The 25,848-nt window shown below is 46.7% G+C and overlaps 1 protein-coding gene across 3 annotated transcripts in view; it reads left to right on the plus strand.

Annotated features, from left to right (window-relative positions):
* LOC121284491 (cGMP-dependent 3',5'-cyclic phosphodiesterase) overlaps positions 1-25,848 on the plus strand; it is a 401,388-nt gene that overhangs the window by 374,064 nt on the left and 1,476 nt on the right. For all 3 annotated transcript variants that reach the window (XM_041200018.1, XM_041200020.1, XM_041200019.1), the window contains 2 exons: positions 19,959-19,997; positions 22,000-22,106. In XM_041200018.1, coding sequence (XP_041055952.1) covers positions 19,959-19,997; positions 22,000-22,106 — 146 coding nt within the window. The remainder of the gene's footprint in view (positions 1-19,958; positions 19,998-21,999; positions 22,107-25,848) is intronic.

A 25,848-nucleotide genomic window follows, 5' to 3' on the forward strand; every position in this document is an offset into this window, starting at 1 on the left:
TAGCAGTGTAAGGGAAGAAGAGTAGAGAGAGCAGAGTGCAGCAGTGTAGGGGAAGAAGGATAGAGAGAGCAGAGTGTAGCAGTGTTGGAGAAGAACGATAGAGAAAGCAGAGTGTTACAGTGTAGGAGAAGAAGGTTAGAGAGAGCAGAGAGTAGCAGCGCAAGGGAAGAATGATAGAGAGAGCAAAGTGTAGCTGTGAAGGAGAGAAGGATAGAGAGAGCAGAGTTTAGTAGTGTAAGGTAAGAAGTGTAGAGAGAGCAGAGTGCAGCAGTGTAGTGGAAGAAGGATAGAGAGAGCAGAGTGTAGCAGTGTTGGAGAAGAACGATAGAGAAAGCAGAGTGTAACAGTGTAGGGGAAGAAGGTTAGAGAGAGCAGAGAGTAGCAGTGCAAGGGAGAATGATAGAGAGAGCAAAGTGTAGCTGTGAAGGAGTGAAGGATAGAGAGAGCAGAGTTTAGCAGTGTAGGGGAAGAAGGATAGAGAGAGCAGAGTGCTGCTGTATAGGGGAAGAAGGATAGAGAGAGAAAAGTGTAACTGTGTAGGAGAAGAAGGATAGACAGAGCAGAGAATAGCAGTGTAAGGGAAGAAGGATAGAGAGAGCAGAGTTTAGTAGTGTAAGGGAAGAAGGATAGAGAGAGCAGAGTGTAGCAGTGTAGGGGAAGAAGGTTAGAGAGAGCAGAGAGTAGCAGAGCAAGGGAAGAATGATAGAGAGAGCAAAGTGTAGCTGTGAAGGAGAGAAGGATAGAGAGAGCAGAGTTTAGTAGTGTAAGGGAAGAAGTGTAGAGAGAGCAGAGTGCAGCAGTGTAGTGGAAGAAGGATAGAGAGAGCAGAGTGTAGCAGTGTTGGAGAAGAACGATAGAGAAAGCAGAGTGTAACAGTGTAGGGGAAGAAGGTTAGAGAGAGCAGAGAGTAGCAGTGCAAGGGAGAATGATAGAGAGAGCAAAGTGTAGCTGTGAAGGAGTGAAGGATAGAGAGAGCAGAGTTTAGCAGTGTAGGGGAAGAAGGATAGAGAGAGCAGAGTGCTGCTGTATAGGGGAAGAAGGATAGAGAGAGAAAAGTGTAACTGTGTAGGAGAAGAAGGATAAACAGAGCAGAGAATAGCAGTGTAAGGGAAGAAGGATAGAGAGAGCAGAGTTTAGTAGTGTAAGGGAAGAAGGATAGAGAGAGCAGAGTGTACCAGTGTAGGGGAAGAAGGATAGAGAGAGCAGAGTGTAGCAGTGTAAGGGAAGAAGGATAGGGAGAGCAGAGTTTAGTAGTGTAAGGGAAGAAGGATAGAGAGAGCAAAGTGTAGCAGTGTAGGGGAAGAAGGATAGAGAGAGCAGAATGTAGTAGTGTAGGGAAAGAAGTATAGACAGAGCAGAGTGTAGCAGTGTAGGAGAAGAAGGATAGAGAGAGCAGAGTGGAAAAGTGTAGGAGAAGAAGGATAGAGAGAGCATATTGTAAAAGTGTAGGGGAAGAAGGATAGACAGAGCAGACTATGGCAGTATAGGAGACAGAGGGTAGCGAGAGCAGAGTGTAGCAGTGTAGGAGAAGAAGGACACAGAGAGCAGAGTGTAGCAGTGTAGGGGAAGATGGATAGGAAGACCAGAGTGGAAAACTGTAGGAGAAGAAGGATAGAGAAAGCAGAGTGTAGTAGTGTAAGGGAAGAAGGATAGAGAGAGCAGAGTGTAAAAGTGTAGGAGAAGAAGGATAGAGAGAGCAGAGTGTAAAAGTGTAATGGAAGAAGGATAGAGAGAGCAGAGTGTAAAAGCATAGGAGAAGAAGGGTAGAGAGAGCAGAGTGTAGCAGTGTAGGAGAAGAAGGATAGAGAGAGCAGTGTGTAGCAGTGTAGGGGATGAAGGATAGAGAGAGCAGAGTGTAGCAGTGTAGGGGAAGAAGGATAGAGAGAGCAGAGTGTAGCAGTGTAAGGGAAGAAGTATAGAGAGAGCAGAGTGTAGCAGTGTAGGGGAAGAAGGATAGAGAAAGCAGAGTGTAGCAGTGTAGGAGAAGAAGGATAGACTGAGCAGACTGTAACAGTGTAAGGGAAGAAGTATAGAGAGAGCAGAGTGTAGCAGTGTAGGGGAAGAAGGATAGAGAGATCAAAGTGTAGCAGTGTAGGAGAAGAAGGATAGAGAGAGCAGAGTGTAACAGTGTAGGAGATGAAGGATACAGAGAGCAGAGATAGCAGTTTGGGAGAAGAAGGATAGACAGAGCAGAGTGTAGCAGTGTAGGTGAAGAAAGATAAAGAGAGCATAGTGTAGGGGTAGAAGAATAGAGAGAGTAAAGTGTAAAAGTGAAGGGGAAGAAGGATAGAGAGAAAAGAGTGTAACAGTGTAGGAGACGGAGGGTAGAGAGAGCCTAGTGTAGCAGTGTAGGGGAAGAAGGATAGAGAGAACAGAGTGTAACATTATAGGTGAAGAAGGATACAGAGAGCAGAGATAGCAGTTTGGGAAAATAAGGATAGAGAGAGCAGAGTGTGGCCGTGTAGGTGACGAAAGATAAAGAGAGCAGAGTGTAACGGTGAAGGGGCAGAAGAATAGAGAGAAAAGAGTGAAACAGTGTTGGTGATGGAGGGTAGAGAGAGCCGAGTGTAGCAGTGTAGGGGAAGAAGGCTAGAGAGAGCAAAGTGTAACTGTGTAGGAGAAGAAGGATAGAGAGAGCAGAGTGTAACATTATCGGAGAAGAAGGATACAGAGAGCAGACATAGCAGTTTGGGAAAATAAGGTTAGAGAGAGCAGAGTGTAGAAGTGTATGGGAAGAAGGATAGAGAGAGCAAATTGTAGCAGTGTAGGGGAAGAAGGATAGAGAGAGCAGAGTGTGGCAGTGTAGGGGAAGAAGGCTAGAGAGAGCAGAGTGTAGCAGTGTAGGAGAAGAAGGATAGAGAGAGCAGAGTGTAACATTATCGGAGAAGAAGGATACAGAGAGCAGAGATAGCAGTTTGGGAGAATAAGGTTAGAGAGAGCAGAGTGTAGCCGTGTAGGTGACGAAAGATAAAGAGAGCAGTGTGTAGCAGTGAAGGGGCAGAAGAATAGAGAGAAAAGAGTGAAACAGTGTTGGTGATGGAGGGTAGAGAGAGGCGAGAGTAGCAGTGTAGGGGAAGAAGGATAGAGAGAGCAGAGTGTAGCAGTGTAGAAGAAGAAGGATAGAGAGAGCAGAGTGTGGCAGTGTAGGGGAAGAAGGATAGAGTGAGCAGAGTGTTACAGTGTAAGAGAAGATGGATAGAGAGTGCAGAGTGTAGCAGTGTAAGTCAAGAAGGATAGAGAGAGCAGAGTGAAGCAGTCAAGTGGAAGAAGGATAGAGAGAGCAGAGTGTAGCAGTGTAAGGGAAGATGTATAGAGAGAGCAGAGTGTAGAAGTGTAGGGGAGGAAGAATAGAGAGAGCAAATTGTAGCAGTGTAGGAGACAGAGGATAGAGAGTGCAGAGTGTAGCAGTGTAGGGGAAGAAGGATAGCGAGAGCAGAATGTAGCAGTATAGGGGAAGAAGGATAGCGAGAGCAGAGTGTAGCAGTGTAGGGGAAGAAGGATAGAGAGAGAAAAGTGTAGCAGTGGAGGAGACAGAAGATAGAGAGAGCAGAGTGTGGCAGTGTAGGAGAAGAAGGATAAACCGTGCAGAGTGTAACAGTATAAGGGAAGAAGGATAGAGAGGGCAGAGTGTAGCAGTGCAAGGGAAGAAGCATAGAGACAGCAAAGTGTAGCAGTGTAGGAGAAGAAGGATAAAGAGAGCAGATTGTAACAGTGTAAGGGAAGAAGGATAGAGAGGGCAGAGTGTAGCAGTGGAAGGGAAGAAGCATAGAGAGAGCAAAGTGTAGCTGTGTAGGAGAAGAAGGATAGAGAGAGCAGAGTGTAGAAGTGTAGGGGTAGAAGGATAGAGAGAGCAGACTGAGCTGTGTAGGGGCAGAAGGGTAGAGAGAGCAGAGTGTATCAGTGTAGGGGAAGAAGGATGGAGAGATCAGAGTGTAGCAGTGTAGGGGAAGAAGGATAGACAGAGCAGAGTGTAGCAGTGTAGGAGACAGAGGCTAGAGAGAGCAGAGTGTGGCAGTGTACGAGAAGAAGGATAGAGAGAGCAAAGTTTCGCAGTATAGGCGAATAAGGATTAAGAGAGCAGAGTGCAGCAGTTTAGGCGACAGAGGTTAGAGAGAGCAGATTGTAGCAGTGTAAGGGAAGAAGGATAAAAAGAGCAGAGTGTAGCAGTTTAGGGGAAGAAGCATAGAGAGAGCAGAGTGTAACGGTGTCGGGGAAGAAGGATAGAGAGCAGAGTGTAAAGGTGTAGGAGAAGAAGGATAGAGAGTGCAGAGTGTTACAGTGTAAGGGAAGAAGTATAGAGAGAGCAGAGTGGATCAGTGTAGGAGACAAAAGACAGTGCGAGCAAAGTGTAGCAGTGTAGGAGAAGAAGGATAGAGAGAGCAGATTGTCACAATGTAGGAGAAGAAGGATACAGAGAACAGAGATAGCAGTTTGGGAGAAGAAGGATAGAGAGAGCAGAGTGTAGCAGTGTAGGTGACGAAAGATAAAGAGAGCAGAGTGTAGCAGTGATGGGGCAGAAGGATAGAGAGAGCAGAATGTAAAAATGTAGGGGAAGAAGGATAGAGAGAAAAGACTGTACAGTGTACGAGACGGAGGGTAGAGAGAGCAGAGTGTAACAGTGTAGGAGACAGAGGGTAGAGGGAGCAGAGTGTAAGAGTGTAGGGGAAGCAGGATAGAGAGAAAAGAGTGTAACAGTGTAGGAGACGGAGGGTAGAGAGAGCAGAGTGTATCAGCGTAGGAGACAGAAGATAGAGAGAGCAAATTGTCCAATGTAGGAGAAGAAGGATAGAGCGCGCAGAGTGTAACAGTGTAGGAGAAGAAGGATAGAGAGAGCAGACTGTAGCAGTGTAGGGGAAGAAGCATAGAGAGAGCAGAGTGTAGCAGTGTAGGTGACGAAAGATAAAGAGACCAGAGTGTAGCAGTGTAGGGGCAGAAGGGTAGAGAGAGCAGAGTGTAACAGTGTCAGGGAAGAAGGATAGAGAGAGCAGAGTGCAAAAATGCAGGAGAAGAAGGATAGAGAGAGTAGAATGTAACAATGTTGGGGAAGAAGGACAGAGAGAGCAGAGTGTAGCAATGTAGGAGAAAAAAGACAGAGAGAGCAAAGTGCAGCAGTGTAGGAGAAGAAGGATAGGGAGAGCAGAGTATAAAAGTGGAGGAGAAGAAGGATAGAGAGAGCAGAGTGTAACAGTGTAAGGGAAGAAGTATAGAGAGAGCAGAGTGTAGCAGTGTAGGGGTAGAAGGATAGACAGAGCAGAGTGTAAAAGTGTAGGGGAAGAAGGATAGAGAGAAAAGAGTGTAACAGTGTAGGAGACGGAGGGTAGAGAGAGCAGAGTGTAACAGTGTAGGAGATAGAGAGTAGTGAGAGCCGGGTGTAGCAGTGTAGGGGAAGAAGGATAGGCAGAGCAGAGTGTTGCAGTGTAGGCGAAGAAGGATAGAGAGAGCAGAGTGTAGCAGTGTAGGAGACAGAGGATAGAGAGAGCAAAGTGTAGCAGTGTAGGAGAAGAATGATAGAGAGAGCAGAGTGTAACATTATAGGAGAAGAAGGATACAGAGAGCAGAGATAGCAGTTTGGGAGAAGAAGGCTAGAGAGAGCAAAGTGTAGCAGTTTAGGAGAGAGAGAATAGAGAGAGCAGAGGGTAGCAGTGTAGGTGACGAAAGATAAAGAGACCAGAGTGTAGCAGTGTAGGGGCAGGAGGGTAGAGAGAGCAGAGTGTAAAAGTGTAGGATCAAAAAGACAGAGAGAGCAAAGTGTAGCAGTGTAGGGGTAGAAGGATAGAGAGCAGAGTGTAGCAGTGTAGGGGAAGAAGGATAAAGAGAGCAGAGTGTAGCAGTGTAGGGGAAGAAGGATGGAGAGATCAGAGTGTAACAGTGTCAGGTAAGAATGATAGAGGGAGCAGAATGCTAAAGTGTAGGGGAAGAAGGATGGAGAGATCAGAGTGTAACAGTGTCAGGTGAGAATGATAGAGAGAGCAGAATGCTAAAGTGTAGGGGAAGAAGGATGGAGAGAGCAGAGTGTAACAGTGTAAGGGAAGAACGATAGAGGGAGCAAAGTGTAGCAGTGTAGGGGAACTAGGATAGACAGAGCATAGTGTAGCAGTGTACGGGAAGAAGGATAGAGAGAGCAGAGTGTAGCAGTGTAGGAGACAGTGGATAGAGAGAGCAAAATGTAGCTGTGTAGGAAAAGAGGGATAAAGAGAGCAATGTGTAGCAGTGTAGGACAAGAAGGATAGTGAGAGCAGAGTGTAACAGTGTAGGAGAAGAAGTATACGGAGAGCAGAGATAGCAGTTTGAAAGAAGAAGGATAGAGAGAGCAGAGTGTAACTGTGTAAGGGAAGAATTATAGAGACAGCAGAGAGTAGCAGTGTAGGGGAAGAAGGATAGAGAGTGCAGAGTGTCGCAGTGTAGGAGAAAAAAGACAGAGAGTGCAAAGTGAAGCAATGTAAGGGAAGATGGATAGAGAGAGCAGAGTGTAACAGTGTAGGAGACGGAGGATAGAGAGAGCAAAGTGTAGCAGTGTAGGAGACGGAGGATAGAGAGAACAGACTGTAACAGTGTCGGCGAAGAAGGATACAGAGACCAGATTCTAATAATGTAGGAGACGGAGGATGGAGAGAATAGAGTGTAAAAGTGTCGCGGAAGAAGTATAGAGAGAGCAAAGTGTAGCAACGTAGGAGACAGAGTATAGAGAGAGCAAAATGTAGCAGTGTAGGAAAAGAAGGATAGAGAGAGCAAAGTGTAGCAGTGTAGGAGAAGAAGGATAGAGAGAGCAGAGCGTAACAGTGTAGGAGAAGATGGATAGAGAGAGCAGAGTGTAACATTGTAGCAGACGGACAATAGAGAGAGCAAAGTGAAGCAGTGTCGGAGACAGAGGATAGAGAGAACAGAGTGTAACAGTGTCAGGGAAGGAGGATACAGAGAGCAGAGTTTAATAGTGTAGGAGACGGGAGATGGAGAGAACAGAGTGTACATGTGTCGTGGAAGAAGGATAGAGAGAGCAGAGTGTAGCAGTGTAGGAGAAAAAAGACAGAGAGAGCAAAGTGTAGCAGTGTAGAAGAAGAAGGATAGAGAGAGCAGAGTGTAACAGTGTAGGAGAAGAAGGATAGAGAGAGCAGAGATAGTTGTTTGGAAGAAGAAGGATAGAGAGAGCAGAGTGTAACAGTGTAAGGGTAGAAGTATAGAGAGAGCAGAGTGTTGCAGTGCAGGGGAAGAAGGATAGAGAGATCAGAGTGTGGCAATGTAGGAGAAAAAAGACAGAGAGAGCAAAGTGTAGCAGTGTAGGAGAAGAAGGATAGAGAGAGCAATGTGTAGCATTGTAGGAGAAGATGGATAGAGAGAGCAGAGTGTAACATTGTAGCAGACGGACAATAGAGAGAGCAAAGTGAAGCAGTGTCGGAGACAGAGGATAGAGAGAACAGAGTGTAACAGTGTCAGGGAAGGAGGATACAGAGAGCAGAGTCTAATAGTGTAGGAGACGGGAGATGGAGAGAACAGAGTGTACATGTGTCGTGGAAGAAGGATAGAGAGAGCAGAGTGTAGCAGTGTAGGAGAAAAAAGACAGAGAGAGCAAAGTGTAGCAGTGTAGAAGAAGAAGGATAGAGAGAGCAGAGTGTAACAGTGTAGGAGAAGAAGGATAGAGAGAGCAGAGATAGTTGTTTGGAAGAAGAAGGATAGAGAGAGCAGAGTGTAACAGTGTAAGGGTAGAAGTATAGAGAGAGCAGAGTGTTGCAGTGCAGGGGAAGAAGGATAGAGAGATCAGAGTGTGGCAATGTAGGAGAAAAAAGACAGAGAGAGCAAAGTGTAGCAGTGTAGGAGAAGAAGGATAGAGAGAGCAATGTGTAGCATTGTAGGAGAAGATGGATAGAGAGAGCAGAGTGTAACATTGTAGCAGACGGACAATAGAGAGAGCAAAGTGAAGCAGTGTCGGAGACAGAGGATAGAGAGAACAGAGTGTAACAGTGTCAGGGAAGGAGGATACAGAGAGCAGAGTCTAATAGTGTAGGAGACGGGAGATGGAGAGAACAGAGTGTGCATGTGTCGTGGAAGAAGGATAGAGAGAGCAGAGTGTAGCAGTATAGGGGAAGAAGGATATAGAGAGCAGGTTGTAAAAGTGTTGGAGAAGAAGGAAAGAGAGAGCAGAGTGTAACAGTGCAGGAGACGGAGGATACAGAGAGCAAAGTGAAGCCGTTTAGGAGATGGAGGATAGAGAGAGCAGAGTATAGCAGTGTAGGGGAAGAAGGATAGAGAGAGCAGAGTGTAAAAGTGTAGGAGAAGACTGATAGAGAGAGCAGAGTGTAGCCGTGTAGGTGATGAAAGATAAAGAGAGCAGAGTGTAGCAGTGTAGTGGCAGAAGTATAGAGAGAGCAGATTGTAAAAGTGTAGGGGAAGAAGGATAGAGAGAGCAGAGTGTAACAGTGTAGGAGAAGAAGGATAGAGAGAGCAGAGTGTAACAATGTAGGAGACGGAGGATAGAGAGAACAGAGTCTAACAGTGTCGGGGAAGATGGATACAGAGAGCAGTGTCTAATAGTGTAGGAAGCGGAGGATGAAGAGAATGAGTGTAACAGTGTCGCGGAAGAAGGATAGAGACAGCAGAGTGTAGCCGTGTAGGGGAAGAAGGATATAGAGAGCAGATTGTAAAAGTGTTGGAGAAGAAGAATAGATGGAACAGTGTGTAACAGTGCAGCAGACGGAGGGTAGAGAGAGCAGAGTGTAGCCGTGTAGGGGAAGAAGGATAGAGAGAGCAGAGAGTAGCAGTGTAGAGGAAGAAGCATAGAGAGAGCAGAGTGTAAAAGTGTAGGAGAAGAAGGATAGAGAGAGCAGAGTATAACAGCATAGGGGAAGAAGGATAAAAGGAGCAGAGTATAACAGTGTAGGAGAAGAAGGATAGAGTGAGCAGAGTGTTAATGTGTAGGATAAGAAGGGTAGAGCGAGCAGAGTGTAAGTGTAAGGGAAGAAGGATAAAGGGAGCAGAGTGTAGCAGTGTAGGGGAAGAAGGATAGAGAGAGCAGAGTGCAGCAGTGTAGGAGAAAAAAGATAGAGAGAGAAAAGTGTAACAAGTGTAGCAGAAGAAGGATGGAGAGAGCAGAGTGTAACAGTGTAGGCGAAGAAGGATACAGAGAGCAGAGATAGCAGTTTGGGTGAAGAAGGATAGAGAGAGCAGATTGCAGCAGTGTAGGTGACGAAAGATAAAGAGAGTAGAGTGTAGCAGTTTAGGGGCAGAAGGATAGAGAGCAAAGTGTAGCAGTGGAGGGGAAGAAGGATAGAGAGAGCAGAGTGTAAAAGTGTAGGAGAAGAAGCATAGAGAGAGCAATGTGTAGCATTGTAGGAGAAGATGGATAGAGAGAGCAGAGTGTAACATTGTAGGAGGCGGACGATAGAGAGAGCAAAGTGAAGCAGTGTCGGAGACGGAGGATAGAGAGAACAGAGTGTAACAGTGTCAGGGAAGAAGGATACAGAGAGCAGAGTCTAATAGTGTAGGAGACGGAGGATGGAGAGAACAGATTGTAAATGTGTCGTGGAAGAAGAATAGAGAGAGCAGAGTGTAGCAGTATAGGGGAAGAAGGATATAGAGAGCAGATTGCAAAAGTGTTGTAGAAGAAGGAAAGAGAGAGCAGAGTGTAGAAGTGTAGGAGACAAAAGACAGTGCGAGCATGGTGTAGCAATGTAGGAGAAGAAGGATAGAGAGAGCAGAGTGTCACAGTGTAGGAGAAGAAGGATACAGAGAACAGAGATAGCAGTTTGGGAGAAGAAGGATAGAGAGAGCAGAGTGTAGCAGTGTAGGTGAGGAAAGATAAAGAGAGCAGAGTGTAGCAGTGTAGGGGCAGAAGGATAGAGAGAGCAGAGTGCAGCAGTGTAGGGGAAGAAGGATAGAGAGAAAAGAGTTTAACAGTGTACGAGACGGAGGGTAGAGAGAGCAGAGTGTAGCATTGTAGGAGACAAAGGATAGAGAGAGCAGAGTGTAAAAGTGTAGGGGAAGCAGGATAGAGAGAAAAGAGTGTAGGAGACGGAGGGTAGAGAGAGCAGAGTGTAGCAGTGTAGGAGACAGAGGTTAGAGAGAGCAAAGTGGAGCAGTGTAGGAGAAGATGGATAGAGAGACAGAGTCTAACAGTGTCGGGGAATAAGGATAGAGAGAGCAGAGTCTAATAGTGTAGGAGACGGATGATGGAGAGAACAGAGTGTAGCCGAGACGGAGAAGAAGGATAGAGAGAGCAGAGTGTAGCAGTGTAGAGGAAGAAAGTTAGAGAGAGCAGAGTGTAAAAGAGTAGTAGAAGAAGGATGGAGAGAGCAGAGTATAGCTGTGTAGGGGAAGAAGGATAGAGGGAGCAGAGTGTAGCAGTGTAGGGGAAGAAGGATAAAGAGAGCAGAGTGTAACAGTGTAGGAGAAGAAGGATAGAGTGAGCCGAGTGTAAATGTGTAGCAGAAGAAGGATAGAGCGAGCAGAGTGTAGCAGTGTAGGGGAAGAAGGATAGAGAGAGCAGAGTGCGGCAGTGTAGGAGAAAAAAGATAGAGAGTGCAAAGTGTAGCAGTATAGGAGAAGATAGATAGAGAGAGCAAAGTGTAGCAATGTAAGAGAAGAAGGAAAGAGAGAGCAGAGTGTAACAGTGTAGGAGAAGAAGGATAGAGAGCAAAGTGTAGCAGTGGAGGGGAAGAAGAATAGACAGTGCAGAGTGTAAAAGTGTAGAAGAAGAAGGATAGAGAGAGCAATGTGTAGCAGTGTAGCAGAAGAAGGATAGAGAGAGCAGCGTGTAACAATGGAGGAGATGGAGGATAGAGAGAACAGAGTCTAACAGTGTCGGGGAAGAAGGATAGAGAGAGCAGAGTCTAATAGTGTAGGAGACAGAGGATGGAGCCAACAGAGTGTAACAGTGTCGCAGAAGAAGGATAGAGAGAGCAGAGTGTAGCAGTGTAGGGGAAGAAGGATATAGAGAGCAGATTGTAAAAGTTTTGGAGAAGAAGGATAGAGGGAAAAGAGTGTAACAGTGCAGCAGACGGAGGGTAGGGAGAGCAGAGTGTAGCCATGTAGGAGAAGAAGGATAGAGAGAGCAGAGTGTAGCAGTGCAGAGGAAGAAGGATAGAGAGGGCAGAGTGTAACAGTGTAAGGGAAGAAGTATAGAGAGAGCAGATTGTAGCAGTGTAGGGGAAGAAGGATAGAGAGAGCAGATTGTAGAATTGTAGGAGAAAAAAGACAGAGAGAGCAAAGTGTAACAGTGTAGGAGAAGAAGGATAAGGAGAGCAGAATGTAACAGTGTAGGAGAAGAAGAATACAGAGAGCAGAGATAGCAGTTTGGGAGAAGAGGGATAGAGCGAGCAGAGTGTAGCAGTGTAGGTGACGAAAGATAAAGAGAGCAGAGTGTGGCAGTGTAGGGGCAGAAGTTTAGAGAGAGCAGAGTGTAAAAGTATAGGGGAAGAAGGATAGAGAGAATAGAGAGTAACAGTGTAGGAGACGGAGGGTAGAGAGAGCAGTGTTGCAGTGTAGGGGAAGAAGGATAGACAGAGCAGAGTGTAGCAGTGTAGGGGAAGCAGGATAGAGAGAACAGAGTGCAAAAGTGTAGGAGAAGAAGGATAAAGAGAGCAGAGTGTAGCAGTGTAGGAGAAGAAGGATAGGGAGAGCAGAGTGTAACAGCGTAAGGGAAGATGTATAGAGAGAGTCAGAAAGTAGCAGTATAGGGGAAGAGGATAGTGAGAGCAGAGTGTAGCAGTTTAGGGGAAGAAAGACAGAGAGAGCAAAGTGTAGCAGTGTAGGAGAGGAAGGATAGAGAGAGCAGAGTGTAACAGTGTAAGAGAAGAAGGATACAGAGAGCAGAGATAGCAGTTTGGGAGAAGAAGGATAGAGAGAGCAGATTGTAGCAGTGTAGGTGACGAAAGATAGAGAGAGCAGACTGTAGCAGTGTGGGGGCAGAAGGATAGAGAAAGCAGAGTGCATAAGTGTAGGGGAAGAAGGATAGAGAGAAAAGAGTGTAACAGTGTAGGAGACGGAGGGGAGAGAGAGCAGAGTGTAACAGTGTAGGAGAAGAAGGATAGACAGAGCAGAGTGTAGCTGTGTAGGAGAAGAAGGATAGAGAGAGCAGCATGTAGCAGTGTAGGGGAAGGAGGATAGAGAGAGCAGAGTTTAGCAGCAGAGGGGAAGAAGGATAGAGAGAGCATAGTGTAAACAGTGTAAGGGAAGAAGGATAGAGAGAGCAGAGTGTAGCAGTGTAAGGGAAGAAGGAGAGAGAGAGCAGAGTGTAGCAGTCTAGGGGACGAAAGATGGAGAGAGCAGAGTTTAGCAGTGTAAGGGAAGAAGGATAGAGAGAGCAGTGTTTAGCAGTGTAGGGGAAGAATGATAGAAAGAGCAAAATGTAGCAGTTTAGGGGTAGAAGGATAGAGAGAGCAGAGTGTGGCAGTTTAGGAGACAGATGATAGAGAGAGCAGAGTGTAGCAGTGTAAGGGAAGAAGGATAATGAGAGCAGAGTGTAGCAGTGTTGTGGAAGAAGGATAGAGTGAGCAAAGTGTAACAGTGTAGGAGAAGAAGGATAGAGAGAGCAGAGTGTAACAGTGTCAGGGAAGAAGGATAGAGAGAGCAGAGTGTAAAAGTGTAGGGGAAGAAGGATAGAGAGAGCAGAGTGTAACAGTGTAAGGGAAGAAGTATAGAGAGAGCAGAGTGTAGCAGTGTAGGGGAAGAAGGATAGAGAGAGCAGAGTGTAGCAGTGTAGGGGAAAATAGACAGAGAGAGCAAAGTGTAGTAGTGTAGGAGAAGAAGGATAGGGAGAGCAGAATGTAACAGTGTAGGAGAAGAAGGATACAGAGAGCAGAGATAGCAGTTTGGGAGAAGATGGATAGCGAGAGCAGACTATAACAGTGTAGGTGACGAAAGATAAAGAGAGCAGAGTGTGGCAGTGTAGGGGCAGAAGTTTAGAGAGAGCAGAGTGTAAAAGTATAGGGGAAGAAGGATAGAGAGAATAGAGAGTAACAGTGTAGGAGACGGAGGGTAGAGAGAGCAGTGTTGCAGTGTAGGGGAAGAAGGATAGACAGAGCAGAGTGTAGCAGTGTAGGGGAAGCAGGATAGAGAGAACAGAGTGCAAAAGTGTAGGAGAAGAAGGATAAAGAGAGCAGAGTGTAGCAGTGTAGGAGAAGAAGGATAGGGAGAGCAGAGTGTAACAGCGTAAGGGAAGATGTATAGAGAGAGTCAGAAAGTAGCAGTATAGGGGAAGAGGATAGTGAGAGCAGAGTGTAGCAGTTTAGGGGAAGAAAGACAGAGAGAGCAAAGTGTAGCAGTGTAGGAGAGGAAGGATAGAGAGAGCAGAGTGTAACAGTGTAAGAGAAGAAGGATACAGAGAGCAGAGATAGCAGTTTGGGAGAAGAAGGATAGAGAGAGCAGATTGTAGCAGTGTAGGTGACGAAAGATAGAGAGAGCAGACTGTAGCAGTGTGGGGGCAGAAGGATAGAGAAAGCAGAGTGCATAAGTGTAGGGGAAGAAGGATAGAGAGAAAAGAGTGTAACAGTGTAGGAGACGGAGGGGAGAGAGAGCAGAGTGTAACAGTGTAGGAGAAGAAGGATAGACAGAGCAGAGTGTAGCTGTGTAGGAGAAGAAGGATAGAGAGAGCAGCATGTAGCAGTGTAGGGGAAGGAGGATAGAGAGAGCAGAGTTTAGCAGCAGAGGGGAAGAAGGATAGAGAGAGCATAGTGTAACAGTGTAAGGGAAGAAGGATAGAGAGAGCAGAGTGTAGCAGTGTAAGGGAAGAAGGAGAGAGAGAGCAGAGTGTAGCAGTCTAGGGGACGAAAGATGGAGAGAGCAGAGTTTAGCAGTGTAAGGGAAGAATGATAGAAAGAGCAAAATGTAGCAGTTTAGGGGTAGAAGGATAGAGAGAGCAGAGTGTGGCAATTTAGGAGACAGATGATAGAGAGAGCAGAGTGTAGCAGTGTAAGGGAAGAAGGATAATGAGAGCAGAGTGTAGCAGTGTTGTGGAAGAAGGATAGAATGAGCAAAGTGTAACAGTGTAGGAGAAGAAGGATAGAGAGAGCAGAGTGTAACAGTGTCAGGGAAGAAGGATAGAGAGAGCAGAGTGTAAAAGTGTAGGGGAAGAAGGATAGAGAGAGCAGAGTGTAACAGTGTAAGGGAAGAAGTATAGAGAGAGCAGAGTGTAGCAGTGTAGGGGAAGAAGGATAGAGAGAGCAGAGTGTAGCAGTGTAGGGGAAAATAGACAGAGAGAGCAAAGTGTAGTAGTGTAGGAGAAGAAGGATAGGGAGAGCAGAGTGTAACAGTGTAGGAGAAGAAGGATACAGAGAGCAGAGATAGCAGTTTGGGAGAAGATGGATAGCGAGAGCAGACTGTAACAGTGTAGGTGACGAAAGATAAAGAGAGCAGAGTGTAGCACTGTAGGGGCAGAAGGATAGAGAGAGCAGAGTGTGAAAATGTAGGGGAAGAAGGATAGAGAGATAAGAGTGTGACAGGTTTGGAGACAGAGGGTAGAGAGAGCAGAGTGTAACAGTGTCGGGGTAGAAGGATAGACAGAGCAGAGTGTAAAAGTGTAGGGGAAGCAGGATAGAGAGAAAAGAGTTTAACAGTGTAGGAGATGGAGGGTAGAGAGAGCAGAGTATAGCCGTGTAAGAGACAGAGGATAGAGAGAGCAAAGTGTAGCAGTTTAGGAGAAGAAGGATAGAGAGAGCAGAGTGTCACAGTGTAGGAGAAGATGGATAGAGAGAGCAGTGTGTAACAGTGTAGGATACGGAGGGTAGAGTGAGCAGAGTGTTGCAGTGTAGGAGACAGAGGTTAGAGAGAGCAAAGTGGAGCAGTGTAGGAGAAGAAGGGTAGAGAGAGCAGAGTGTAACAGTGTAGCAGAAGATGGATAGAGAGAACAGAGTCTAACAGTGTCGGGGAAGAAGGATAGAGAGAGCAGAGTCTAATAGTGTAGGAGACGGAGGCTGGAGAGAACAGAGTGGAGCCGTGTCGGAGAAGAAGGATAGAGAGAGCAGAGTGTAGCAGTGTAGAGGAAGAAGGTTAGAGAGAGCAGAGTGTAAAAGTTTAGGAGAAGAAGGATAGAGAGAGCAGAGTATAGCGGTGTAGTGGAAGAAGGACAGAGGGAGCAAAGTGTAGCAGTGTAGGGGAAGAAGGATAGAGAGTGCAGAGTGTAGCAGTGTAGGGGAAGGAGGGTAAAGAGAGCAGAGTGTAACAGTGTACGAGAAAAGGATAGAGTGAGCAGAGTGTAAATGTTTAGGAGAAGAAGGATAGAGCGAGCAGAGTGTAACAGTGTAAGGGAAGAAGGATAGAGAGAGCAGAGTGTAGCAGTGTAGGTGAAGACGGATAGAGAGAGCAGAGTGCGGCAGTGTAGGAGAAAAAAGATAGAGAGAGCAAAGTGTAGCAGTGTAGGAGAAGAAGGATAGAGAAAGCAGAGTGTAACAGTGTAGGAGAAGAAGGATAGAGTGAGCAGAGTGTAAATGTGTAGGAGAAGAAGGATAGAGCGAGCAGAGTGTAACAGTGTAGGAGAATAAGGATACAGCGAGCAGAGATGGCAGTTTAGGTGAAGAAGGATAGAGAGAGCAGAGTGTAGCAGTGTCGCTGACGAAAGATAAAGAGAGCAGAGTGTAGCAGTGTAGGGGAAGAAGGATAGAGATAAAAGAGTGTGACAATGTAGGAGACGTAGGGTAGAGAGAGCAGAGTGTAACAGTGTAGGAGAAGAAGGATAGAGAAAGCAGAGTGTAACAGTGTAGGAGAAGAAGGATAGAGTGAGCAGAGTGTAAAAGTCTAGGGGAAGAAGGATAGAGAGAGCAGAGATAGCAGTTTGGGGGAAGAATGATATAGAGAGCAGATTGTAAAAGTGTTGGAGAAGAAGGATAGAGAGAAAAGAGTGTAACAGTGCAGCAGACGGAGGGTAGAAAGAGCAGAGTGTAGCAGTGTAGGAGATAGGGAATAGAGGGAGCAAAGTGTAGCATCGTTGGAGCCAGAGGATAGAGAGAGCAAAGTGTAGCAGTGTAGGAGAAGATGGATAGAGATTGCACTGCATTACAGTGTCGGGGAAGAAGGATAGAGAGAGCAGAATGTAATAGTGTATGAGGAAAAATATACAGAGAGCAAAGTGTAGCAGTGTAGGAGAAAATAGATAGAGCAAAGTGTAGCAATGTAAGAGAAGAAGGAAAGAGAGAGCAGAATGTAACCGTGTAGGAGAAGAAGATTAGAGAGAGCAGAGATAGCAGTTTGGGAGAAGAAGGATAGAGAGCAAAGTGTAGCAGTGGAGGGGAAGAAAGATCGAGAGAGCAGAGTGTAGAAGTGTAGGAGAAGAAGGATAGAGAGAGCAATGTGTAGCACTGTAGGAGAAGTTGGATAGGGAGAGCAGAGTGTAACAGTGTCGGGGAAGAAGGATAGAGAGAGCAGAGTGTAACAGTGTAGGAGACGGAGGATACAGAGAGCAAAGTGAAGCAGCTTAGGAGACGGAGGATAGAGAGAGCAGAATATAGCAGTGTCGGGGAAGAAGGATAGAGAGAGCAGAGTGTAGCAGTGTAGGAGAAGAAGGATATAGAGAGCAGAGTGTAACAGTGTAGGAGGCGGAGGATAGAGAGAGCAGAGTGTAGCAGTGTACGGGAAGAAGGATAGATAGAGCAGAGTGTAGCAGTGTAGGAGAGGGAGGGTAGAGAGAACAGAATATAACAGTGTAAGAGACAGGGGATAGAGAGATCAGAGTGTAGCAGTGTAGGAGAAGAAGGATAGAATGAGCAGAGTATAGCAGTGTAGGAGATGGAGGGTAGACAGATCAGAGTGTAGCAGTTTCGGAGATGGAGGATAGAGAGAGCAACTTGTAGCAGTGTTGGAGAAGGAGGATAGAGATAGCAGAGCGTAACAGTGTTGGGAAAGAAGGATAGAGAGAGCAGAGTATAACAGTGTAGGCGATGGAGCGTAGGGAGAGCAGAGTATAGGTGTGTTGGGGAAGAAGGATAGAGAGAGCAGAGTGTAACAGCGTAGGAGACAGAGGATAGGGAGTGCAGAGTGTAGCAGTGTAGGAGAAGAAGGATAGAGAGAGCAGAGTGTAACAGTGTAGGAGACAGAGGATAGGGAGTGCAGAGTGTAACAGTGTAGGAGATGGAGGGTACAGAGAGCAGAGTGTAACAGTGTAGGAGACGGAGTGTAGAGAGAGCAGAGTGTAGCAGTGTCGGGGAAAAAGGATTGAGAGAGCAGAGTGTAGCAGTGTAGGTGATGGAGGATAGAAAGAGCAGAGTGTAGCAGTGTAGGAGAAGATGGATAGAAATAGCAGAGTGTTACAGTGTCGGGGAAGAAGGATAGAGAGAGCAGATTGTAACATTGTAGGAGACAGAGGATCAGGAGAGCAGAGTGTAACAGTGTAGGAAACGGAGGGTAAAGAGAGTAGAATGTAACAGTGTAGGAGACAGAGTATAAGGAGAGCAGAGTGTAGCAGTGTAGGAGATGGAGTGTATAGAGAGCAGAGTGTAACAGTGTAGGAGACAGAGGATAGGGAGTGCAGAGTGTAGCAGTGGAGGAGATTTAGGGTATAGAGAGCAGAGTGTAACAGTGTAGGAGACAGAGGATAGAGAGAGCAGAGTGTAACAGTGTAGGAGATGGAGGGTACAGAGAGCAGAGTGTAACAGTGTAGGAGACGGAGTGTAGAGAGAGCAGAGTGTAGCAGTGTAGGTGATGGAGGATAGAAAGAGCAGAGTGTAGCAGTGTAGGAGAAGATGGATAGAAATAGCAGAGTGTTACAGTGTCGGGGAAGAAGGATAGAGAGAGCAGATTGTAACATTGTAGGAGACAGAGGATCAGGAGAGCAGAGTGTAACAGTGTAGGAAACGGAGGGTAAAGAGAGTAGAATGTAACAGTGTAGGAGACAGAGTATAGGGAGAGCAGAGTGTAGCAGTGTAGGAGATGGAGTGTATAGAGAGCAGAGTGTAACAGTGTAGGAGACAGAGGATAGGGAGTGCAGAGTGTAACAGTGTAGGAGAAGCAGGATAGAGAGAGCAGAGTGTAGCAGTGTCAGGGAAGAAGGATTGAGAGAGCAGAGTGTAGCAGTGTCGGGGAAGAAGGATTGAGAGAGCAGAGCGTAATAGTGTAGGAGACCAATTCTAGAGCAGATTGAGAATGGGGCAGAGAATTAAAATGTCAAAAGTGTGTTTGAAGATCCCTTGGGATAATTTCCAATATGATGGTTACAAGGCTGGGATTGGTTCTTTATCTAGAGAGTTGGAAATTCACGCCAATGTTCCTGGTTCTGATGGTCACCCAGCAACTCCCCAGCCTATCATGTGGAAATTGCAGATTGCTGGAGGAGGGCCAGGCTGACGTTCGATTGCAGATGTTCTGGTTGGACATTTGCCAGCACCCATTGTCCAAGGTTACAGGACTGGAGGGTAGATCTGAACTGCAGCAACACCAAATCATCAAACTGTTTTGTACCCTCCCTGTTTTCTGTTCTGTTGACTTCAGCAGGGTTCAATACAGGCTTCCAATCATAAAAACACAAGCACTTAAGAAACAGGAGCTTGAGTTGACCACTTGGTCCCTTGAGTGTGCTCCGAGATTCAATTAGATCAAGGCTGATCTTCATCCGCAGCTCCACTTTCCTGCACTATGCCCATATTCTTAATTCCCTCAGCATCCAACAATCTATCACTCTCTGTTGTGAATATACTGAATGACTCAGCATCCAGAACCCTCTGGGGTAGAGAATTCAAAGCTTCACAACCCTCTGAGTGAAGAAATTGCTCCTCCTCTCAGTCCTAACTGGTATACCCCTTACACTGAGACTATGACCCTGTGTCCGAGATCCTCCAGCCGGTAGGGGTGGGGCGGGGGAGGAAGGTTGGTGGGGGGCTACCCTGGCAAGCCCTTCAACAACTTTATGATTCAACTTGATAGCTTCTCATTCTCCTGATCCCCAGAGAATATCGACCTAGTCTACTCAGTTCCTCCCTGTAGGACAGTCCCCTCATCCCAGGAAGCAGTCTCATGAACCTTTGTTACACGCTCTCTCAGGTGATCGTATCTTTGAGGTAGGAGCTATGTCAACATTCAAGGTTAGAATGAGTCGGTGGAAACTGAAGTGCTGTGGAAACAGGCTGGGTAAAAACACTACTATTTGCTCATGTTAGGACCAACATGGACAGGATCACTGCCGAGGGATCTGGGTGCTCTTGTGCACGAATTGCTGAAAGCTAGTATGCAGGTACAGCAGGTAATAAGGAAGGCAAATGGAATTTTGGCATTTATTGCTAAAGGAAAAGAGTATAAAAATAGGGAAGTGTTGTTGCAACTGTACAAGGCTTTGGTGAGCCCGCACCTGGAGTACTGTGCACAGTTTTGGTCCCCTTACTTGAGGAAGGATGTAGTTGCATTGGAGGCGGTTCAGAGGAGGTTCACTAGATTGATTCCAGAGATGCGGGGCTTGTCTTATGAGGAGAGATTGAGCAGTTTAGGCCTATACTCGCTAGAGTTTAGAAGGATGAGAGGAGATCTAATTGAGGTATATAAGATGCTAAAGGGGATAGACAAAGTAGACGTGGAGCGGATGTTTCCCCTTGTGGGCCATTCTAGAATGAGAAGCCATAGTTTTAGGCTAAGAGGTGGTAGATTTAAATCAGAGATGAGGAGGAATTATTTTTCTCAAAGGGTCGTGAATCTGTGGAATTTGCTACCTCAGAGTGCTGTGGATGCCGAGACACTGAATAAATTTAAGGGGCAGATAGACAGATTTTTAATTAGTAACAGGTTGAAAGGTTATGGGGAGAGGGCGGGAAATTGGAGTTGAGGCCGAAATGAGATCAGCCATGATCGTAATGAATGGCGGGGCAGGCTCGAGGGGCTGAATTGTCTACTCCTAGTTCTTATGTTCTTATGAATAGCCTGTTTCAGTGTTGCAACTTTTAATGTATTTCTATGCATTACAGACCTTCCGAGCCCATTCTCAGGCTAATTGCTACTGACTCTCGACTGCAGAAAGCCCCTTGCTTATTACAACCCTTATTTTGTCTTTTCCCTAGGAACTGATTTATAAAGAATTCTTTTCACAAGGAGATCTGGTAAGTCAACACGATTAAATGTTAATTTTTTCTATTGCTGATTTTAGATGTTCAAAGTTTCATCGAAGAATTAGGCTTAAAAATATCTAGACTTAAAGCCTTATCAGCAGTTAACAGAAATTAATGGAGTATACAAGATCCTGAACGGCCTTGACAAGGTGGATGTGGAAAGGATGTTTCCTCTCGTGGGTGAGTCCAGAACTAGGGGGCACTTTTAAAATTAGGGGTCGCCCTTTTAGGACAGAGATGAGGAGAATTTTTTTCTCTCAGAGGGTTGTGTGACTTTGGGACTCTCTGCTTCAGAAGGCAATGGAGGTGGGGTCATTGAATATTTTTAAGGCAGAGTTAGATAGATTCTTGGTAGGCAAGGGAATCAAAAGTTATCGGGGTTAGACGGGAATGAGGAAATTGACATGCAAACAGATCAACCATGATCTTATTGAATGATGGAGCAGGCTCGAGGGGCTGAATGGTCTACTCCTGCTCCTATTTCATACGTTCGTACGTTCGTCATTCACTGACTATAGACTCAGGTAGTAAATGTTAAGTCAGGAACATTCATTAAATCCATCAACAACTTGCATTTATATAGCACCTTTAACCTACTAAAATGCTTCAAGACATTTCACAGGCGGTTTTATCAAACAAATTTTAGCACCGAGCTACACAAGGGAGATGTTAGGAAAGGTGACCAAAGGAGGAGGGAGTGAGAGAGAGAGACAGAGATGGAAGTAGAGAGGTGGAAAGGTTTACAGGGGGATTTCTAGAACTTAGAGACTGCCCACTGAAGGCACGGCTGCCAGTGATGGAACAATTAAAATGGGGGTGTTCAAGAAGCCAGAATTGGGCCTTTGAAGGGTTGTGGGACCAGAGGAGGTTACATAGATAGGGATGGACCATCAGACCAGTTGGAAGCAAGGGTGCTGGAGATCTGCATTAAAAACAGAAAATGCTGGAAGAACGCAACAGGTCTGGCAGCATCCAAGGAGAGAGAAACAGAGTTAACTTTTTGAGTTGGATATGACTCTTCTTCAGAGCTCCCTGTGAAATTTAAAATTGAAGCATTGCCAGATTGGGACCCATTGTAGATCAGCAAGTGTCGGGATCGATGGGGGAATGCGACTTTTCCGTTTATTCCTCCATGGGATGTGGGTGTCGCTGGCAAGGCCAGCATTTGTTGCCCAACCTTAATTGCCCTTGAACTGAGTGACTTGCTGGGCCATTTCAGGGGGCAGTTAAGAGTCAACCACATTGCTGTGGGTCTGGAGTCACATGTAGGCCAGACCAGGTAAGGAAGGCAGATTTCCCTCCCTTAAAGGGGATTAGTGACCCAGATGGGCTTTTACAACAATCAATGATAGTTTCATGAGCATCATTACTGAGACCAGCTTTTTCAGTTCCACAATTTATTAGCAGCTGCTGGGGTAGTATTCAAACCAATACCCTCCAAGCGTCTGGATTACAGTGACATTATCATTGCACCACAGTCTTCCCTTGGGGCTCGGTGCGAGTTAAGGTGAGAGCATCAAAGTTTCGGATGAGCTCAAGTTTATGCAGAGTGGACGATGGGAGACTGGCCAGAAGTCCATTGGAATAGTCAGGCCTAAAGGCACAAATAAAGGTTTCAGCAGCAGATGAGCTGAGACTGGGCGGAGAGGGGTGATGTTACGGAGGTAGAAATAGTCAAGCTGTGGTGATATAGGCCGGAATTTTCCAGCCCCTCACACCAGCCGGACCTTCCAGTCCTGCCGATGTGAATGGGGATTTCAATGGCTTGCCGGCCCCGCCAAGGGGGGTGGGGTGGGTGGTTTGGGGTTGGGGTGGAGGTGCTGGAAATTCCGACCGTAGGGTCGGAAATGTATCATTGGGTCAGGTCGGTTGGCGAAACAGTCTGGTTCAGCCTCAGATATTGTCCAGGCCAGTGGGATGGTGGGTCTTCTTACAATGGCTGCCGCCCACATGGACCTTTGACCTTTTTTTTTGTTTCCCTGCTCATTCTCAGGAGAAAGCAATGGGGAACAATCCACTTGAGATGATGGATAGAGAAAAGGCCTATGTCCCAGAGCTCCAGATCAGCTTCATGGAACACATCGCCATGCCAACTTACAAGTAAGTTCAAAGGACAAGGGACCTTCTTTAGTGCGGGCAAGTCACTGGGCAACCGATAGTGGATAAACCCGGGAAAGACCCATTCCTTCCAAGGGAGGATCCAAGGGTTAAACGATAGGCAGCGGCATTGGAACTGCCCAACTGTGGACTTCAAAAGAGAATTTGGATAATCACCTGAAGAGAAAAGATTGGCAGGAGAGGGAAGGCCAATTAGCTCAGCAGCTGTTGCCGAGAGCCAGCACGGGCTTATTGGGCCAAATGGCCCCCTTCTGTGTTGTGACCGTTCTATGATTTTATGTGCAATGCAGGGCCAGCAGCATTAGAGGGGATGGCAGGTCTGGGGTGGGGTATCGGGGAGAGAGTGAATGGAAAACAGGGATGGGGGAGAAAGGGGAACAGGACTCTGTTCCTCAGAACTTCCTAGTGTCATGCCGTTCATTGAATACTTCCTTGTCAAATTACTCCTTCCAAAGTGCATCACCTCACACTTTTTAGGGTTAAATTCCATCTGCCACTTATCTGCCCATTTGACCATCCCGTCTATACCTTCCTGTAGCCCAAGACACTCATAGCTTCTAGTTTCCTTTGTTTAGATTTCAGACCCTAGTTTCACACTGGTCTACTTCACTTTCCATCTAACGAAGAATTCCATCATGTTATGATTACTGTTCCCTAAAGGATGCCGCACAACAGGAATATTAATGAACCCATCTCATTGCACAATGCCAAACTTAGGATAGCTTGTTTCCTAGTTGGTTCCTCAATGTACTGGTCCACCACAGTATTATTGCTTAGTTGGTTTGCCCAGTCTATATGTAAGTTAAAGTCACCCACGATTACCGTAGCACCCTTGTTAAATGCATCTCTAATTTCCATTTTGATGCTTTCCCCTACCTTACCACCACTGTCTGGAGGCCTATATACAACTCTCATTGATGTTTGCCGCCCCTTGTTGCTTCTTAGCTCCACCCAGGCTGATCCTACATCTAGATTTTCTGAGCCAATATCCTCTCCCGCTATCGCACTGAGTTCATCCTTAACTAGCACCGCCACCCTACCTCCTTTGCCTTTTTGCCTGTCCATCCTAAATATCGAGCACCCTTGGATATTCAGTTCCCAGCCCTGGTCACCCTGCAGCAATGCCTCCGTAATTGCAATCATATCATACCCATTTACATCTATTTCTTCTGTTAATTCATCTACCTGACTGCAAATGCTCCAGGCATTCAGATACAGTGCCATTAGACTTGTCCTTGGAACATTTTTACACATTTTTTTGTACAATGGCCCTATTTGCTGCCAGCCCTTGTTTCCTCTCTTCCACTTTTGCTTTCTACTTTTCTGTTTTTCATTCCTATCTTTGTTTCCCTCTCTTGTGTCTCCCCGCTCATGTTCCTACCCCCTGCCACTCTAGTTTAAACCCTCCCCCACAGTCCAAGCAAATACCCCTGCCAGGGTATTGGTCCCGGTCCTGCTGGGGTGCAACCCGTACAGCTTCTCCAGGTCCCATCTTCCCCAGAATCGGTCCCAGAGCCTCAGGAATCTAAATCCCTCCCTCCTACACCACCTGTCCAGCCACACATTCACCTGGTCTATTCTCCTATTCCTTACCTCGCTAGCACATGGCACTGGGAGTAATTCTGAGATTAGTGCCTTTGAGGTCCTGCTTATCAATTTATTTCCTAGCTCCCTATATTCTGCTTTCAGGACTCACCACCCCCACCCACTTACTTTTTTACCTATGTCGTTGGTAATATGAATCACAATCTCTGGCAGTTCACCCTCCCCCTTCAGAACGTCCTGCAGCCATTCAGTGACATCCTTGACCCTGGCACCAGGGAGACGACATACCATCCTGGAGTCACGTCAGAGGCCACCGAAACGCTTATCCGTTCCCCTTCCAGTAGAATCCCCTATCACTATTGCTCTCCCATTCTTTCTCCTCTCTACCCCCGCTCCCCCCCACCCCCCACCGCCCCCCCTGTGCCACTCCTGGTGCCACGGGCTTGGATCTTGCTGCATTGCCCTGAGAAACCATCTCCCCCAACAGTATCCAAAACGGAGAACCTGTTAGAGAGGGAGATGGACCCAGAGGACTCCTGCGCTACCTGCTTAGTGCCTTTACTCTGCCTGGCAGTCACCATTCCCTTTCTGTCTGTGCACGCTTTACCCTGCGGTGTGACCACCTCACTGTATGTGCTATCCATGAAGATCTCATCCTTGCGGATGCTCCACAATGACTCCAGGCGCAACTCCAGCTCCGAAACATGGATTTCGAGTAGCTGCAGCTGGAGACACTTCCTGCACAAGTGCTCACCCTGGATACTGGAAGTGTCCCTGACTTCCCACACCGTACAGGAGGAGCATTCCACTTGGCCGAGCTGCCCTGCCATGACTTACCTGTAAATCACTGCCTTTACTTTTGCTTCCTCTAGGTTAGAGATTATTAGGGTTTTGTCAGAAATACTCACCAGGTCCTACCTACCAAGGCCGCTGCTCTTCTTTCTGGGAAAGACAGAAAATGAAAGGATCACCTCCTTCTCTCTTCACTGAACTCCCTTTCTCACCAAACTCCAACTTAAGCATGCTAATACACCCCAAAGCAGCACTCCTGTGCAGAAAAGGCAGCACTGTGGATAGCTTGCTTTCATGCTCTCTAAATCTAGTCCCTGAAAACCTGGTTAAACCAGTTACCTAATTAAATAGCTGCAGCTGCAAGTAGAGCCTATATAACCCCTGTTTTAAGGCTGAACTAAAGCTCACCTTTTCCCAACCCCAAAAAGCAACTTGTAGTTAATTGCTAAATTAAGGAAAGACTAGACTTTAGATAAAAATTAACCCTTGCAAGCCCCTAACTTACCAAACTCTAACTTAAGCACTCTAATACAGCCCAAAGCAGCACTCCAGTGCAGACAAGGCTGTGCTCTCTCAGCACTGCCCCTCTGACAACGCAGCACTCCCTCGGTACTCACCCTCTGACAGTGCAGTGCTCCCTCAGTCCTGGTCCTCTAAGTGTGTGGCACTCCATCAGTACTGACCGTTTGATAGTGCAGCACTTGCTCAGTATTGGCCCTCTGACAGTGAAGCACTTTATCAGTGCTGACCCTCGAACAGTGCAGCACTCCCTCAGTACTGACCCTATGACAGAGCAGCGCAACCTAAATACTAACTGCCCGACAGTGCAGCACTCCCTCAATAGCGACCCTCCAGCAGTGCAGTGCTCCCTTAGCACTGACCCTCCAACAGTGCAGGGCTCCCTCAGGACTGACCCTCTGACAGTGCAGAGCTCCCTCATTACTGGCCGTCCAATAGTGAGGTGCTCCATCAGTACTGATTCCCCAACAGTGCAGCACTCCCTCAGTACTGACCCTCCGGCAGTGCGGTATTCCCTCAGTAATTACCCTTCGACAGTGCGGTATTCCCTCAGTAATGATCCTTCGACAGTGCAGCACTCTCTCAGCACTGACGCTCCAACAGTATAGCGCTCCCTCAGTGTTGACCCTCCAACTGTGCTACACTCACAGTATTGACCCTCTGACAGTGCAGCACTCCCTCAGTATTGACTCTCTGACAGTGCGGCGCCCCCTCAGTGCTGACCCTCCGACATTGCGGTACTCCCGAAGTAATCACCTTCCGACAGTGCAGCGCTCTCTGAGTGCTGGGCCCCCCAACAGTGCCACACTCACAGTACTGACCCTCTGACAGTGCAGGGCTTCCTGAGTACTGACCCTCACACAGTGCT

Source organism: Carcharodon carcharias, chromosome 11 (assembly GCF_017639515.1).
Source record: "Carcharodon carcharias isolate sCarCar2 chromosome 11, sCarCar2.pri, whole genome shotgun sequence".
Classification (NCBI taxonomy): Eukaryota; Metazoa; Chordata; class Chondrichthyes; order Lamniformes; family Lamnidae; genus Carcharodon; species Carcharodon carcharias.